General features: G+C 46.7%; 1 protein-coding gene across 3 annotated transcripts in view; it reads right to left on the bottom strand.

Moving 5' to 3' along the window:
- Positions 1–1,622: 1,622 nt before the first annotated feature.
- cacna1ia (calcium voltage-gated channel subunit alpha1 Ia) overlaps positions 1,623–17,209 on the bottom strand; it is a 447,558-nt gene continuing 431,971 nt past the window's right edge. For 2 of the 3 annotated variants that reach the window (XM_072588890.1, XM_072588893.1), the window contains 6 exons: positions 14,648–14,986; positions 13,792–13,938; positions 12,104–12,241; positions 10,852–11,032; positions 8,396–8,574; positions 1,623–3,095 (listed from right to left, as the gene is read on the bottom strand). In XM_072588890.1, the coding sequence (XP_072444991.1) occupies positions 2,418–3,095; positions 8,396–8,574; positions 10,852–11,032; positions 12,104–12,241; positions 13,792–13,938; positions 14,648–14,986 (1,662 nt within the window). In that variant the 3' untranslated portion in view covers positions 1,623–2,417. The remainder of the gene's footprint in view (positions 3,096–8,395; positions 8,575–10,851; positions 11,033–12,103; positions 12,242–13,791; positions 13,939–14,647; positions 14,987–17,209) is intronic. The other variant, XM_072588891.1, reaches the window with a different exon arrangement.

Raw genomic sequence — 17,209 nt, 5'->3', positions numbered from 1 at the left:
TGATGAAGGGGTTATGCCCGAAACATTGATTCTTCTGCTCCTCGGATGCTGCCTGACCTGCTGTGCTTTTCCAGCACCACACTCTTGTTCTGGGTTCAAGTCCCAACAGCTCCAGAGATTTGGGATAATGTCTCCGAACTGGCTGATTAGGAAAAAAAGGTGAAATTGTTCTAAAATTGAGCTTGTGGTACAGTGGCATTGTCCCTACCTCTGAGCTAAGAAGTCTGGGTTCACATTCCACCTGCTCCACAGCTCTGTAACAATATCTCTAAAGAGGTTCATCAGGAAAGTTCTAAAAGTCAGGTATCTGTGTTTGATGGCCCTTCTGAATAGAAGGGATAAAGATGAAATGATGCCAACCTAGCTTCACTTTGAGCCAGTTTGTGAATCATTGATCATTCTCCTTTGGATGTAGAATGATAGATAAAACTCCAAACAGTTCCTGCGTACGAATTGCTCTGGTTTAACACCAGGTATGATTCAGAGTATTGAAGCCCAGCTTTCTTACTGTCCACTTCCTGAGGCTGCATGCTCAGTGGACCGTGTGGTGGGATTTGATCCTGGGCGTTCCCAGACTGGCTGGTTATTCCTGGTTGTGCCTCATGGATATTTCTGAATGTGCTTTTTCACTTATTCTGGTGTCTAATACTCATGCACACATCCCAATAAAACAGGGAATTCTAGGAAACACCTCACATGTCCCAACCTTTGAGCCAGGAGACCTGAGTTCAAGACTCACCTGCTCCAGAGGGGCATCATAAAACGTTAACTGAAATATATCTGAAATTCTCATTGTTCCACTCAAGTCTGTCCATGGTCTCATCCCCATCTCACCCCCAGCTCTGAAACCATCTCCATCCCTACAACTCCTTGAGAAACCTACACTCTGATAATTATAGGTTCTGGAAATTTCCCCCCTGAACCTTTCTCTTCACTGTTAAGATGATCCTTAAAACCTAGTCCTAAGAGCAAAGTTTTGACCATCCATCCTGATATATGCTTATGACTACGATGTGGTTATGTAGCCCTGTGATAAATTTGCTCTGAACTGCAATTCTATGAAGCACCTTGGGCTGGTTTTAAGGTATAAAAAGTGCTATGCAATTGCGAGCAGTTAAATCCAACCCAGAGGTGGAAAAGAAGGAAATTTTTTTTTTCCTTAGTGTCAGAGCAACTTACTGCAGATGCTGGAATACGTACTGAAAACAAAAAATACTGGAAATCACAAGGGGTCAAGCAGCATCCATGGAGAGACAGCAAGCTAACAGTTAAAGTCTAGGTGACCATTCATCAGAGCTGATGTTCTGTTGAAAAGTCATCTAGACTTGAAATGTATCCATCTCTGTCTTGAATATATTCAGTGGCCCGGCTTTCACAGTGTCCTGTGGCAGAGAATTCCTCAACCTCTAGTGAAGAAATATTTCCTGATCTCAGTCCTCAATGGAACTGGGCTCATCGGGCTACAAAAGGGTCAAACTCATTCCATCAAGGCATTGACATCTGCTTGAACCCAGAGAAGGAATGACTCACATTGTTAGATTGTCAGTGAGACACACCCACCCCCTTTTGACAATGTGGCCTCAGCGTGAAACATAGGCTGAAGATTCGCTTGGAACTGTCGCAAAAGTTTACAAAAATTACAGGCTAGACATATTTTAATATATTATTTCTGTATAAATATTACATTTGGTACATCTAGAAGAATAAGTCTGATTTGGCACAAACCAAATATTCAAAGCATGCATTTAAATAAAATGGGAATAAACAAATGTTTAAAAAAATAATATTTGTATGAACACTTCTTTGAAGCAATCTCTCCAAAATTTCCAACAACAGAACTCTTTCCAACAAGCTCGAATGGTTTTTTATAAATAGACTTCCGTTATTGAATCCCAAATAGTTTCAGTGTGATCCATCTTTGCTTATTCTGAAATCTTAACTCCCCCATCTCTTTCCTCATAGCAACCTGTAAATGTACATCATCATTTATGTAGCTTGCTGCCATTCTGGAGTTAGGGCCTACTCTGTCACCATGACACTGATGAGCCTAACTGGAGTTATTCCTCCCACCCTCAATTTAATGCACTGAGGGGATTCCAGAACCTTCTCTGAAATCAATTTCACCCACCCTCGTTCAGATCTTAGTGGCTGTCATTATCAACTAACATTACATTCTTCGTTGATTTTGGAAGTTGGGAGGAGAACGAAACAAAAAAAGAGATAACATTTCTGCCGCCTAGGTTTCGAGAGTGACTCCACACACCAAGAGTTGAATTAATTGTGACCTTTCATCCGGTACACACATACGCCACGAGATAGCTGGACTGCATAACTCTCACATGATGAGGTAAACTAAGTGTTTCAGCCAGTATGTCTTTCTCTTTTTTTATTATTACTAAAAAAAAGACTCTGCAAAGTCATCTTTTCTTCCTTTGCATTGTGGCGTTGTACTCAGGCCCAGTTTGGATCTGGGAGGATGGTCGCACATGTGCTATTTTAATGTCCTCAGTGTCTGTCCCCTGGTCAGCTCCTTGGCCTCCCAGGCCAGAAGCAGGATGGTTATTCCTGCAGAAGTCAGCCACCCAAGAGGGTGCTGTTAGGAACCCTTGTTGGTCAACGGTATAAAATTGTTTGGTGTCCCTGCCTTTTGAGACAGTGTCCAAAGTGCCTGTGCTGTTACATTTTTTGATTGGAGTGGGTGGTGATCGCGATGGAGAGAAGAGGGAGGATAGAGAGAGGCTGCTCAGTGTCTCAGACTGCTCGCTGTTGGCCCTCAGGGAGTGGCTGATCCCTTCCTCATCCGAGGGGTCCATGGAGTCCTGATATGTGCATCCTGGGCTGGTGCTGCCCCCGCTGCTTTGACTCCTTTGGCGTCCCCTCATCATCTGGAGCCCTCGGCTCGTCCGATGTTGGAAGGCGTTTATCCGGAGAGGCGGGGTGATGGAGGGAGTGTTTCTTTGGGCTGACAGAGCGGTACAGACCATGGGGAGAGCCAGCGTGCACTGAGGTGACACCGCCAATCTCAGGCTGTTCTCTAGTGTTGTCTGAAGGCTGTCCACTGAACCGTCACTCAGGGAGGTCTCACTGATGGCAACCTGAGGAGAAATAAAACCAACTGTTAGGGCCCCAGTACACTCCGTGATGACAAACTGCTCTCATCTTGCTCTTCATGTAAGGGAGGTCTTTGGAGGGTCCTATTTCTCTTGGAGTGATCAAATATGAGCAGTGTGTGCAGACAGAGACACAGTCAGGCACACAAGATGATTACTGACTTCCCAACGATGCTATTATACAAATATTGAAATATCTCTCTCTGCTGAAAGCCAAGAATTTCATAAAGTGAATATGTCCTTTGTGGAAATTCTTAGATGTTATTTTAATAATTACAGGTGGGAATCCTTTATCCAAGAACCCCAGGACCGACTGTTTGCTAGTTAAGGATATTTGGATTAGTGGTGCTGGAAGAGCACAGCAGTTTAGGCAGCATCCAACGAGCAGCCTAGTTAAGGATATTGTTGGTTTTTGGATACATGGATAGTGAAGAAGGTGTTTGTTATGCTTTCCTTTATTGGTCAGAGTATTGAGTACAGGAGTTGGGAGGTCATGTTGCAACTGTACAGGACATTGGTTAGGCCACTGTTGGAATATTGCATGCAATTCTGGTCTCCTTTCTATCAGAAAGATGTTGTGAAACTTGAAAGGGTTCAGAAAAGATTTATAAGGATATTGCCAGGGTTGGAGGATCTGAGCTACAGGGAGAGGCTGAACAGACTGGGGCTGTTTCCCCTGGAGCGTCAGAGGCTGAGGGATGACCTTATAGAGGTTTACAAAATTATGAGGGGCATGGATAGGATAAATAGACAAAGTCTTTTCCCTGGGGTCAAGGGAGTCCAGAACTAGAGGGCATAGGTTTAGGGTGAGAGGGGAAAGATATAAAAGAGACCTGAGGGGCAACATTTTCATGCAGAGGGTGGTACATGTATGGAATGAGCTGCCAGAGGATGTGGTGGAGACTGGTACAATTGCAATATTTAAGAGGCATTTGGATGGGTTTATGAATAGGAAGGGTTTGGAGGGATATGGGCTGGGTGCTGGCAGGTGGGACTAGATTGGGTTGGGATATCTGGTCGGCATGGACAGGTTAGACCAAAGGGTCTGTTTCCATGTTGTACATCTCTATGACTCGATGACCCTATGACCCTATGACCCTATGACTCTATGACTCGATGACTCTATGACTGACCTGACCCTTTTTTATGAATCACCTTTCAACCAAAATCAAAATAGTCATTTAACTCCAAAAATATATAGTTTAGGTGGATTGGCCAGGTTAAATTACCCATAGTGTCCAGGGATGTGCAGGCTAGGTGGGTTAGCTATGAGAAATGCAGGGTTGGAGGGATAGGGTGGGGGATGAGTCTGGGTGGGATGCTGTTCAGAGAGTCAGTGGACTTGTTGGGCTGAATGGCCTGTTTCCACACTGTGGGGATTCCATTCTAATACCTCTTTAACCCGTTGTAGCCTAGTCTGTTTGGGAATGGGTTCACATTATGCCCCTCAAAAACCTTACCATATTTGTAAAGGTTTTTATTTCTTTAACTCTGCACCTATTCTTTGTCTCTGCTTGTTGCTGCAATCAACCACTTTGGACCATTTGGGACTTTTGGAAAAAATAGTTTGGTTGATCCAAATGGACCTAAAAGTGAACATTTTTTTCCAATGTTCCGAACTCAGGGAGTCTACAGGTCTCAAATAAAACCAGCAATTGCAAGTCTGGCAGCATCTGTGGAGAGAAATCAGGTCAGAAGTCACACGACACTAGGTTAGAGTCTGACAGATTTATTTGGAATCTCAAGCTTTCAGAGTGACTTCACCTGATGACGGAGTAGTGCTCCAAAAGCTTGTACTCCCAAATAAATCTGTTGGACTATAACCTGGTGTTGTATGACTTCTGAACTTGTCACCCCCAGTCCAACACCGGCACCTCCACATCGAGAGAAATCAGAGTTAACGTTTCAGGTCCAGTGACCCTTCCTCAGAGTTTCCAGGTCTGTTTGGGTTCGTTTAGGTCTGCTTTCAAAAGGACCTTCAGCTTTTAGGTCAGATGTGTGGTTAAAGGATACTCTTTATTGTATTTCGGCAGATCCTTGGGCTTTTGGGGAAGTAAATGACACTTGATATTGGAATGATGGTCGTTTTAATAAACAACTTTCTCAAGGAGATAATTTCTGATGAAGCACTTGGCTTCCACCTTGATCAGGTGAACGAGTTGCGACGGTCAACGAGATAACAACAAAGCTGCAGCTAGATTGTGGGAGCAGCGAAATCGACGTTTCGGGCAAAAGCCCTCCTGATGAAGGGCTTTTGCCCGAAACGTCGATTTCGAAGCTCCTTGGATGCTGCCTGAACTGCTGTGCTCTTCCAGCACCACTAATCCAGAATACTGGTGTTGTATGTGCGATGACCAGTGCAGAAATGAAAGCTCAATCTTGGAAGATGAAATTCCTGCAGATGCTGCAATCTGTACCGAAAACAACAAATGCTGGAGATCACAGCGGGTCAGGCAGCTTCTATGGAGAGACAGCGAGTTAACGTTTCGAGTCCTGATGACTCTTCATCATAGTCAAGGCCAATCTTGCTGGATGTCAGTGGAAGGTCCAAACAAATCTCAGCTTTTATACAAATGTACTCAAACCCAATGATCAATCAACCAATTTCTGATATGGATTTGACTTGAGTTACTGGGGGTATAAATCAAAAGAAAGAAATTTGAGTTAAGAAGTTTAGAATATAGAAGAGTTAAGTGTTTGGTGTACTTTTAACATCTTTGAGGTAAGTGATTATTTAAGGTGGAGTGCAGTCAGTAGTTTCATGTTCTTTGATTTGGTTATCTAATAAAATTCTTTTGATTCAAACTGTGAACCTTGTGCGTTTAGTAAAAAAATGGGTTTTTGAATTCTAAAACAGATTTAAAAAGTTACTGTTCTTGACCAGGTAAAAACAATGACTGCAGATGCTGGAAACCAGATTCTGGGCCAGAGTGGTGCTGGAAAAGCACAGCAGTTCAGGCAGCATCCGAGGAGCAGGAAAATCGAAGTTTCGGGCAAAAGCCCTTCATCAGGAATAGAGGCAGGGTGCCTGCAGGGTGGAGAGATAAATGAGAGGAGGGTGGGGTGGGGAGAAAGTAGCATAGAATACAATAGCTGAATGGGGGTGGGGATGGAGGTGATAGGTCAGAGAGGAGGGTGGAGTGGATAGGTGGAAAAGAAGATACGCAGGTAGGACAAGTCATGGGGACAGTGCTGAGCTGGAAGTTTGGAGCTGGGGTGAGGCGGGGGAAGGGGAAATGAGGAAACTGGTGAAGTCCACATTGATGCCCTGGGGTTGAAGTGTTCCGAGGCGGAAGATGAGGCGTTCTTCCTCCAGGTGTCGGGTGGTGAGGGAGCGGCGGTGAAGGAGGCCCAGGACCTCCATGTCCTCGGCAGAGTGGGAGGGGGAGTTGAAATGTTGGGCCACGGGCGGTGTGGTTGATTGGTGCGGGTGTCCCAGAGATGTTCCCTAAAGCGCTCTGCTAGGAGGCGCCCAGTCTCCCCAATGTAGAGGAGACCACATCGGGAGCAACAGATACAATAAATGATATTAGTGGATGTGCAAGTGAAACTTTGATGGATGTGGAAGGCTCCTTGGGGCCTTGGATGGTAGTGAAGGAGGAGGTGTGGGCGCAGGTTTTGCAATTACTGCGGTGGCAGGGGAAGGTGCCAGGATGGGAGGGTGGGTTGTAGGGGGGTGTGGACCTGACCAGGTAGTCACGGAGGGAACGGTCTTTGCGGAAGGTGGAAAGGAGTGGGGAGGGAAATATATCCCTGGTGGTGGGGTCTGTTTGGAGATGGCAGAAATGTCGGCGGATGATTTGGTTTATGCGAAGGTTGGTAGGGTGGAAGGTGAGCACCAGGGGCGTTCTGTCCTTGTTACGGTTGGAGGGGTGGGGTCTGAGGGTGGAGGTGCGGGATGGAGACGAGATGCGTTGGAGGGCATCTTTAACCACGTGGGAAGAGAAATTGCGGTCTCTAAAGAAGGAGGCCATCTGGTGTGTTCTGTGGTGGAACTGGTCCTCCTGGGAGCAGATACGGCGGAGGCGGAGGAATTGGGAATACGGGATGGCATTTTTGCAAGAGATAGGGTGGGAAGAGGTGTAATCCAGGTAGCTGTGGGAGTCGGTGGGTTTGTAAAAAATGTCGGTGTCAAGTCGATTGTCACTAATGGAGATGGAGAAATCCAGGAAGGGGAAGGAGATGTCAGAGATGGCTCAGGTAGGTTTAAGGTCAGGGTGGAATGTGTTGGTGAAATTGATGAATTGCTCAAACCCCTCACGAGAGCACGAGGTGGCGCCAATGCAGTTATCAATGTAGCGGAGGAAGAGGCGGGGAGTGTAACTACGGAAGATAGACTGTTCTACGTAGCCAAACAGTTTAAAGACAATATTGAACATTCTGGGAATCCATTGTGACTAAACATTCCCTTTAGTATGAATTCTTGTATTAGATTTTTCCAGAATTCCAACAGTTCCACATGTTTGTTCATCTGGGCCATTGCCCTATGCCCAATCACTCCTTTGCTAACCAACCCCATTCCCAGCTCTCAATTTCTTATGTTTTGGTGACTTTGGATAAATGCAAGGTACAACAAAGAGGGACAAGACTTATCCATTTAACAGTCGGGCCCTGGGTAGTGTTGTAGAACAAGGGACCCACGGGTTCAGGTACATAATTGTTTGAAGTTTGTCTCACAGGTAGACAGGGTGGTCAAAAAGGCAATTAGCATTCTTGCATTCATCGCTTGGTCCTTTGAGTATAGGAGTTGGCGACATCATGTTGAAGTTGTACAGGACATTGGTGAGGTGTCTTCTGTAATACTGTGTCCAGTTCTGGTCACCTGCTGTAGGAAGGATATTATTAAACTGGAGAGAGTTCAGAAGAGATTTATCAGGAGTGGAAGCTTGGATTCATGAAGAAAGGTTGGATAGGCTGAGACTTTTTTCACTGGAGCATAGGGAGTTGACAGCTGATCTTATAGAAGTTTATAAAACTATGAAGGATATAGATAGGATTAATGGTAGGTATTTTCCCTCGGATGGGGAATTTCAAGATTAGGAGGCATGATTTTAAAGTGAGAAGAGAGAGATTTTAAAAAGCCAGGAGGGACAAATTTTGGTTCGCGTGTGGAATGAATGTGGGTACAGTTGTAATGTTTAAAAGATATTTGGATAAGTACATGAATAGGAAAGGTTTGGAGGGATATGGGCCAGGAGCAGGCAGATGGGACTGGTTTAGTTTGGAAATATGGTCAGCATGGACTGGTTGGGCCGAAGGGTCTGTCTCTGAGTTGTATGCCTTACCTGTCGTTGGAGAGACCAGGCCATGTTGGGTGACTGCAGCAAGGCCCAGGAAGAGGAAGAAGCGACCTTGGCGCGCTGGGTGCTGTCAGCCTGCTCTGCTGGGGAACGCCTCGCAGGATGGAAGAGCTCTGTTTGAAACTGAAGACAAGAGGAGGAAGAAGAAGCCTGGCGAGGAGCTACTGAGGGAAGCAACAAGAGAGTTTCATCAGGACTCTGCTCATATTTTCCAGTTATAGCTGAAATAACAACAACTACTGGCATTTACAGAGCACCTCACTTATTGTAAAACACACCACCTTACTTCATCGGAGTAGACGTCAGATAAAAGGCTGACACTGAACCACAAGAGGAGATGGTAGGACAGGTGACAAAGAGGGAACTATTAAGAAACAGCTTGTAGGAACGTAGCAAGGTAATTTGAAATGTCAAGGAGTCTGTTCCTCTCTGTCTCAATCGTCTCTGTGGTTCACTGTCTAGAAACAACATCTATTCCTTCACAAACTAAAGGAACATGTCCAGGCACTGAGTCTTTATTGAATTAAACAAAAATCTGGAGGACAATAGTTCCATGATGTATTCTCCACGGCAACACAATGATCAATCAGAGCCAAGTGACCAACCAATCATGGGGATATTATGGGGATACTGATTGAGGATGATCAGCCAAGATCAAAATGAATGGTGGTGCTGGCTCAAAGGGCAGAATGGCCTACTTCTGCACCTATTGTTTATTGTCTATTGTCAATCAGCCTTTTCTCATACAGTATTAATTGTTGTTCCCTTTGAGATTTGGTATTCTTGCATCTGTCCTGTTGAGTGCAAGATGAAAAGGTTTGATTTCTTCTTCAGTGAAATGCAAACATTGTTTGTCCCTTACACTATCAACACAGTACTCCAATAGTTGGTGCTTCTTGGAATCTTTCTCTGCCGTTCCGAATGAGAGACCTTATCTTTCTGCATAACCTTTGAGTAGTTTTCAGGACATTTTGGTGAAGAGTGATCGCTGTTGTAACACAGGAGATACAGTCATCAAATTGCACAAAGCAAATCCCCACAAACAGCAATGAGATAAATGACCTGACAGCTCCAATCTAGAACATGCAGAGAAGGGGTGTATGTTGTCACAGTAACCTCGAGTCCCTGAGGGAACTGTAACACAGCACCACCATGGCTAATAGGGTCAGGGGGGCCCTTTAAGCTACATGCTCCTTCCCAGCCAGTTCATAAACACCCATGACCCACTTCTGATAGGACCCTGTTTCACACATCAAGTTGGTGTGAAATTGATGGCTCGGTTAAATTCTATTGCAAAAGTAGATACGTTTCTTTATGAGAAACTGAATTTAACATTTATCCATGGATTTCGTACATTAAGATCTCTAACCAAGTCTTGCTCCAATATAATGAAGTCAGCAGCATAAGATGGAACTTGTCTCTGTGATTGCAAACCAACGTCTTCAAGGAAAAAAAAGGTTTCTTTCACAGGCAGTGCTCACACCTCTCCACAATTTGACATGAATGGGTAAAAAGTCAATAGTGGAGAAAGTGAGGACTGCAGATGCTGGAGGTCAGAGCTGAAAATGTGTTGCTGGAAAAGCGCAGCAGGTCAGGCAGCATCCAAGGAACAGGAGAATCAACGTTTCGGGCATAAGCCCGAAGAAGGGCTTATGCCCGAAACGTCGATTCTCCTGTTCCTTGGATGCTGCCTGACCTGCTGTGCTTTTCCAGCAACACATTTTCAGCTAAAAAGTCAATGGTGTAAATTAGAAGTGGCTATGGATTCAGCATTTTAAGTTAAAATGCATTCATTAATGAAAGGTAAAGTTCTGCAGTGATTGCTGTGTAATTACACTGATAACATGTGGGAATGTGACACACAGACTAAGAATGTTTGAGCACTGTTACATTTGGAGATGAGAGCATGGCAGTTAGTGTCACGATCCTTTGTCAAAGGATGGGACAAATGTAGTTGTTACTCCAAGTTACTAACCTGCTGGAAGGTGTGAAGGCTGGAGTTGGGATTTAATTTGTGTTAGATGCAATCCAACCTTCATAGGCATTGACAACATTTCTGTGCCCATTACATCTTGAAAACTCTCCTCTTCAACAGGGAACAGTTTGTTGCGGTTCCCTCGTCAGGGAAGGGAACAGTTCCGAGACGGTTCCCTGCTCCTGAACAGACCTCGCTGACTCCAGTGGGGGGGACACATGCAGGATGAGGAAACTGGGGCTAGGTTGGATGATCATACATGACCCTCAATTCAAAACAAAGGAAACCACCTCCCCCCCAACTCCCAACTTCATCTCAGACTTGGTTCAGGAAACTGATGGACTCACTGTGAGAAGAAGGTGCTCTCTTTAAGACTGAATTGTCATTCCAGGCAGAGAGAAACACAAGGTGCGTTGCTATAAACAGCAACTAATTAAATAACAGCAACACTCAGTGTACTGCTCACCAGCAATCTGCTCCATGGGCTCTGGCTGTGTTTCTGCAACTGTTTGGCCTAAATCTGAATTCTCGACTTGCAAAGTGTAGCTGTTGTTTGGCAGTGAGTTTGTTCTGTATATCGCTGTCTCCTTCACTGTTAAGATTCTTGTGTTGCCATTCTCATGAACACCAGGTTTATTTGTTCCTTCCTGTGAACAGAAAGCACAGGTCCACGTATTCGCTTGTGACACACGGGAGCTCTGCTCCATCACAGTCATCCTTAGCAAGCTGCCATTTGTATAAAGTCAAGGTAAAGCCATCATGGTCCTGCTCACTCATTAGGGAGAGATGAATGGTGCTGGTTTAACTGGAGGGTCACCACACCTCAGGCAAGGGGGAGAGGTTGTGGAGGAGAGTCCTTCCTGGCAATCTCAGCCAGTGTTGGAATTGAACCCACACAGTGGACGTTAATCGCATCTAGCCACTGAAGCTAATTGCACCTTTGATGCCCCTTTAATGCTCAAAGCGTGCTTTGTCAAACACTGTTTGGCACCAAGCCACGCAGACAGAAGGAGCTATTATACCAGCTGGTCAAAAGCTCCGCTTTGAAGAACATGTTGAAGGTGTAGTTCAGGATGGAGAGGTTTGAGTGGGGGCGTGGGGTGTTGGGGATGGTGGTTTTGCATGGGTTCCAGATCTTAGGGTCCAGGCAGTTGAAGGCACAGCTACCAGTGGTGGAGAGCTGGAAATCTGGGATGTGCAAGTGGCTGGAATTGGTGTTGGGCGAATGGAGGAGGTGATAGACACAGGAAGGACCAACACCATGCAGGGAGTTGAAAACAGAGAGAATTCCATTTTGCCAGACTGGAACCTTTCCTGGTCCTTGCAGAAACACCTGGGTTTTTTTCTGCTCAGAACTCAGGATGTTGAAGGTAACCAAACCACAGACAGAGCACCAGGAGATCAGAGATTCTTCAAGCAAGACTATCAGAAACTGGTCAGCTGGTTCCCAATTACAGATTACGGGGTCTTGCTGTGCATCCAGTGACCACTGCACATGCAAGATGTCACAACGTTTCAAAGCAATGAACTGAGCACAAGCCACCATGGGACATAAATGTGATGGGGTCCTATATAAATGCAAGGTATGGGAGAGCATCACTGATGCTAAATGGCTTAAGCTTAACTCCTGATGGATGCATGCCCTAAACCTAAGGCTGTGCCAGAGCATTGGCAGGAGGTTGGCACTCTGAATGTGGAGAGGATATCCTTTGCCATACCTTTTCATCACCTTCCCTGGTGGTCAGGTGAGGTACACTGTCGTCTGAGCTCAGGTCATCAGCCAGAACTACTGATGATGATTTGTCCGAGAGGAGCTCTGAGGTCAGGGAGAATGCCTCTGTCTCAGCGAGGTGAACCTGGCAAGACACAATGAGACCTGAGTGGTTACTACCTGCTTCCCATTCTCCAGCCCTATCCAGAGCAACTCGATGGAAAGCCTTCATTTGGAACCGGGATCTTTTAAGAGAGAAGGAACAGAGGTGTCACGGGGAATTCCTTTTTAATGCAGTGAGTTCTCGTGATCTGGAATGGGATGTAGGTTTCACAGTGACTTTCAGAAAGAAATTGGATAAATACTGAAGGTTTGGGGTGGGGGGGGGAATTTGCAGGAATATGTGAGAATAGGCAAACTGGGGCAGCACCTTAAAATATAAATGGTTACTCCTGGACTGTACCATTCGATGAAGTGAATTCCGTTGCAAAGGAATGCTTGATGCTTTTGAAGAAAATGGCACTGTTTGACAGAATGTAAAGTCCTCATGCTCTCCCATTAGCGATGACTGGTGGAGGTTTAACCTGATGGTGTCCATGCCCCAGGCGAGGGGAGAGGCTGAGAAGGGGAATCCTTCATAGCAACCTCAGCCAGGGGCAGGAATTGAACTGACACTGTTGGCGTCACCCACTAGCAGTTCAAGCAACTGAACTAACCAACCCCAAGCTGGCAGAATGTGTTACATGAATGAGGGGGATCATTCGTCTACATTAACACCATCCTTAAACCTTCCTCTTTGTATAAGTGGCATTTGATGAGGGAAAGTCTAGAGAGTTGGGAATAAAGGATATGATTCCTAATGTAAAAACAGAAAGAATTTTGGTTGCTAAATTGCTGGAAAAGCTCAGCAGGTCCAGCAGCATCTGTGGAGAGAAGTCAGAGTTAATGATGCGGGTTCAGTGACCCCTCCTCAGAAGGGAGTTTAGATTCCCTACAGTGTAGAAACAGGCCCTTCATCCCAACCAGTCCACACCGACCCTCTGAAGAGCAACCCACCCAGACCCATTCCCCTACATTTACCCCTGCACCTAACACGACGGGCAACTTAGCATGGCCAATCACCTCGACCTGCGCATTTTTGAATTGTGGGAGGAACCCGGAGCACCCGGAGGAAACCCACGCAGACACGGGGAGAACGTGCAAACTCCACACAGTCAGTCACCTGAGGTGGGAATTGAACGCGGGTCCCTGGCGCTGTGAGGCAGCAGTGCTAACCACTGTGCCACCGTGTCGCCCCAAATTAGAGTGGTGCTGGAAAAGCACAGCTGGTCAGGTTTGCCATCCTCAGAGGGGTCTGTCGACTCAAAGCATGGGCTCTGATTTCTCTCCACAGATGCTGCTGGAGCCACTGAGCTTTTCCAATGCCTCCTAATGTATTTGATAGCACACTGGCAAACCTCTCGTGGGCGTAGCGATCACATTTCAGAATCTCTTCCAGGCTGAGTGTGAGATTTTCCTTCTTGGGAAGATTGGCCTTTAACCCGAAAGGGACAAAGTTTTTGAGGCTACGTACGGATTCAATAGGATTGATGGGGGCAAGATGTTTCTACCTTGTTGGGGGAAATTCAGAAACAGGGTCATGAACATAAAACAGTCACTGAAAAGACACAAAAACACAGAAGACAAACTGGTAACCTCTTGCTTGTCGTGGTGACAGTTCCGGCAGATGGGTGAAGAGGTGTAATGGTTGAAGATAGATCCAGAGAGGTTATCAATCATCAACAGTTCATTCTCAAAAGTATCTCGTATGATTAGTGAGACACTGTCCAGCCACAAGTTCTCCTGCAGTGTTACAGAAAAACAGGAAATCATCCTTTAATTAAGACAGAACAACTTTCTATCAATGATTGTTCTGCTTGCTTTGTGTACATATTGGGTGTCTATAAAGACTTTGTCCAACTTTGAGCTTTATTAACATTGGGCGTACTTGTGACAGAAGTAGAATGTAAACAGAGGGGAGGTTAAAAAGGCTTTGACAGAGCAAATAAAAGTGAACTACTGGCTTTCCTATTTGTTCATGGGATGTGTGCATCACTGATATATACTGCCCGTCCCTAGATGCCCCTTGAGAAGGTGGGGGTGAGCTGCCTTCTTGAACCGCCTCAGTCCATGTAGCGTGAGTAGACCCACAATGCCCTTAGGGAGGGAATTCCAGGATTCTGACCCAGTGATACTGAAGGAACAGCGATATATTTCCAAGTCAGGATGGTGAGTGGCTCGGAGGGGAACTTGCAGAGGGTGGTGTTCCAGTGTATCTGCTACCCTTGTCCTTCTGGCTGTAAGTGGTCACGGGTTGGGAAGGTGCTGCCTGAAGGAGCCTTGTGAGTTTCTGCAGTGGGTCTTGTAGATGGCACATACTGCGTCGGAGAGGGGGGGGGGAGGGGGGAGGAGGTGGGTGATGGGAGTGGTGGACGAGGTTCCCATCAAGCAGCTGCTCTGCCCTGGATGGGGTGCAGCGCCCTGCGTGTGTTGGAGGCTAACATGTGGTTACCTGCGCAGGCGAGATGTGTTTCCCTGGGTCTGGCCTCTCTGCTTTCTTCTTGTGACCCTTGGGACCGTTGTCGGAGCCAGCGCTGCCCCCCGGGGCTGATGGACCAGCCAGCTGGCAACAGAAGCCCTGGGCCAGCTCCATCTCGATCTCAGCGTCCAGCTCGGCGTCCTCCTGGGCTTCCTTGTTGCTGTCGTCGAGGTGTTTCATGAGGACCGCCACTACCACGTTGATCAGCACGAACTGGGCGGTCAGCACGAAGCTGACAAAGTACAGCGGCGAGATCAGCTGGAGGTTACTGAAGCAACCACGATCATCGTTGGAGCAATCACGGAGGGTGTCCTGGTCAAAAACAAAGACTGAGTTAGGAGGAATGGCCTCTCAGAGAAACTGCACTGACACAGAGGGGCACAGCGGCTGGCGCTGCATAGCAAGATCCCACAAGCAGGCTGGCTTTTCCTCATTGAGGTGGTGTTGAGGGATTGGCCGCGGGACACAGGTAACTCATTCTGAATGCCCTCCCGCTCAGCGGCGCCCTCCTGCCCATGAGGGAGAAGGTTGGATGAACATCCATGGGCAGTCCCGCTGTGGAGGGAGGGAACGCACTGCCAGGGGCCCCAACTTTCTGACAGGATCTTTAATGCGAGGTCACCTTTGAACCCTCCACTGCCCGGGGATGGTCCTGTTGCCACTGGCGCCCCTGGGCCATTACTCAAGCTAGTTACTTAGTTTACTGCCATGTGTGGGATCTTGCTGTGCCCAAGATGGATGCCACGCCTCATACACTACAAGACTGGCTTCAGCGCACTCAATGGACTCTAATGTTCGATGCGACAGCCTTAAGTGGTGAAAGGCGCTACATAAATGTGAGTCCTTTGTCTCGCTGGGACCTGCATTCCAATCTTTCTGTAACGAGGCGCTAGCAGCATCTGTGTGGCTGGATTTAAAATGCTGCCCAGGCAGTGCCCTGGATCAGTGTTGGTGAAAGGGAGGGCACCACGCAAGAATAACAACCTGCATTTGTATAGCACCTTCAACACAGCACGACCTCCCACGGTGCTTCATGGGTGATTAGGAAACAAAACTTAACCCTTACTTTCATATTATGAGCTCTGGTGGGGATGACTAAAGGCTGGCTCAGTTTTAAGCAGCATTGCAAAGCTGGGTGGAGGGTGGGCTGATTGAGCAGCGTGGGCCCAAGCAGCTGAGGGCGTGGGTGCTAATCAAAAATGGGAGAGGCCAGACTTGGAGGAGAGCCGGGGTGGGGGTGCAGTTGAAGGAGTGCCTGGTGAGGTTGCACAAGTTCAGGGGGTTGGTCAACTCAGCCGAAGTTAAAGAGGAATTTGAAACCAAAGGTGACAACAATTTCAGAGTGTTACAAGGGAACATAAATTTAAGGTGAAGGGTGGAAGGTATAGGGGGAATGTCAGGGGTAGATTCTTTACCCAGAGAGTGGTGGGGGCATGGAATGCGCTGCCTGTGGGAGTGGCAGAGTCAGAATCATTGGTGACCTTTAAGCGGCAATTGGATAGGTACTTAAGCAAATGTTCGGCACAACATCGTGGGCCGAAGGGCCTGTTCTGTGCTGTATTGTTCTATGTACTATGTTCTATGTTTAACAATAGTCTGGAATTCCAGCAGTGAGCTGTCTACTCCAACCACTGCAGTCCTTGGGGTGGAGGGATATCCACAATGCTCTGAGGGAGGGAGCTCTAGGATTTAGTCCCAGCGACACTGATGGAATGGTGATGTACTTCCAAGTCAGGATGGTGAGTGGCTCGGAGGGGAACTTGCAGGGGGTGGTGTTTCAAGTATCTGCAGCCCTTTCTCCTTCCTGGGGATGCTGCAGGTTTGGAAGGAACTGCGTTGAGTTGTCACAGTGAATTTGATATGGACGGACTGCCTGAAGAGACATTGTGTAGATGAGGTGTGTACTCAAATTTAAAAGAGTTTAAAAGAACGAGAGCAGGCCACATTGAAGCACAGGAGGTTGTTCAGGGACTTGATAGGATAGGTTAGGAGAAGCTGTTTCCCCTGGTGGGAGAGTGGAAGGTCAGAAGGCCAAATGCTAGAGTTAAGGGGTCACTCATTGAAAACAGAGCTGAGCAGGAATTTCTTCTCTCAGTGGGTAATAAGCCTGTGGAATTCTTTACCACGGAGCGCTGTCAAGGCTGGGTCATTGGCTGTACTTAAGGCTAAGGTAGAGAGACTTTTAATCAGGAAGTGAATCAAGGTTAGAGGCAAAGGCAGTGGAATTCAGAGCTATGATCACATTGAATGGTGAGGTGGGTTTGGTGGGCTGAATGGTTTACTTCTGTTCCTATATCTTATGGTCACATGCACACACATTCACACAAAACATTCACACACTCCCTATATACACACACACAATCACACAATATGTTCACATGCTCCCTACACATGCGTGGGTTTCCTCCAGGTGCTCCAGTTTCCTCCCACAGTCCAAAGATGTGCAGGTCAGGTGAATTGGCCATGCTAAATTGTCCATAGTGTTGGGTGCATTAGTCAGAGGGAAATGGGTCTGGGTGGATTACTCTTCGGAGG

Source organism: Chiloscyllium punctatum, chromosome 18, assembly GCF_047496795.1.
Source record: "Chiloscyllium punctatum isolate Juve2018m chromosome 18, sChiPun1.3, whole genome shotgun sequence".
NCBI classification, from domain to species: Eukaryota; Metazoa; Chordata; class Chondrichthyes; order Orectolobiformes; family Hemiscylliidae; genus Chiloscyllium; species Chiloscyllium punctatum.
The sequence above is the reverse complement of the archived record's forward strand: the minus strand, read 5'-3'. Positions and strand labels throughout refer to the sequence as shown.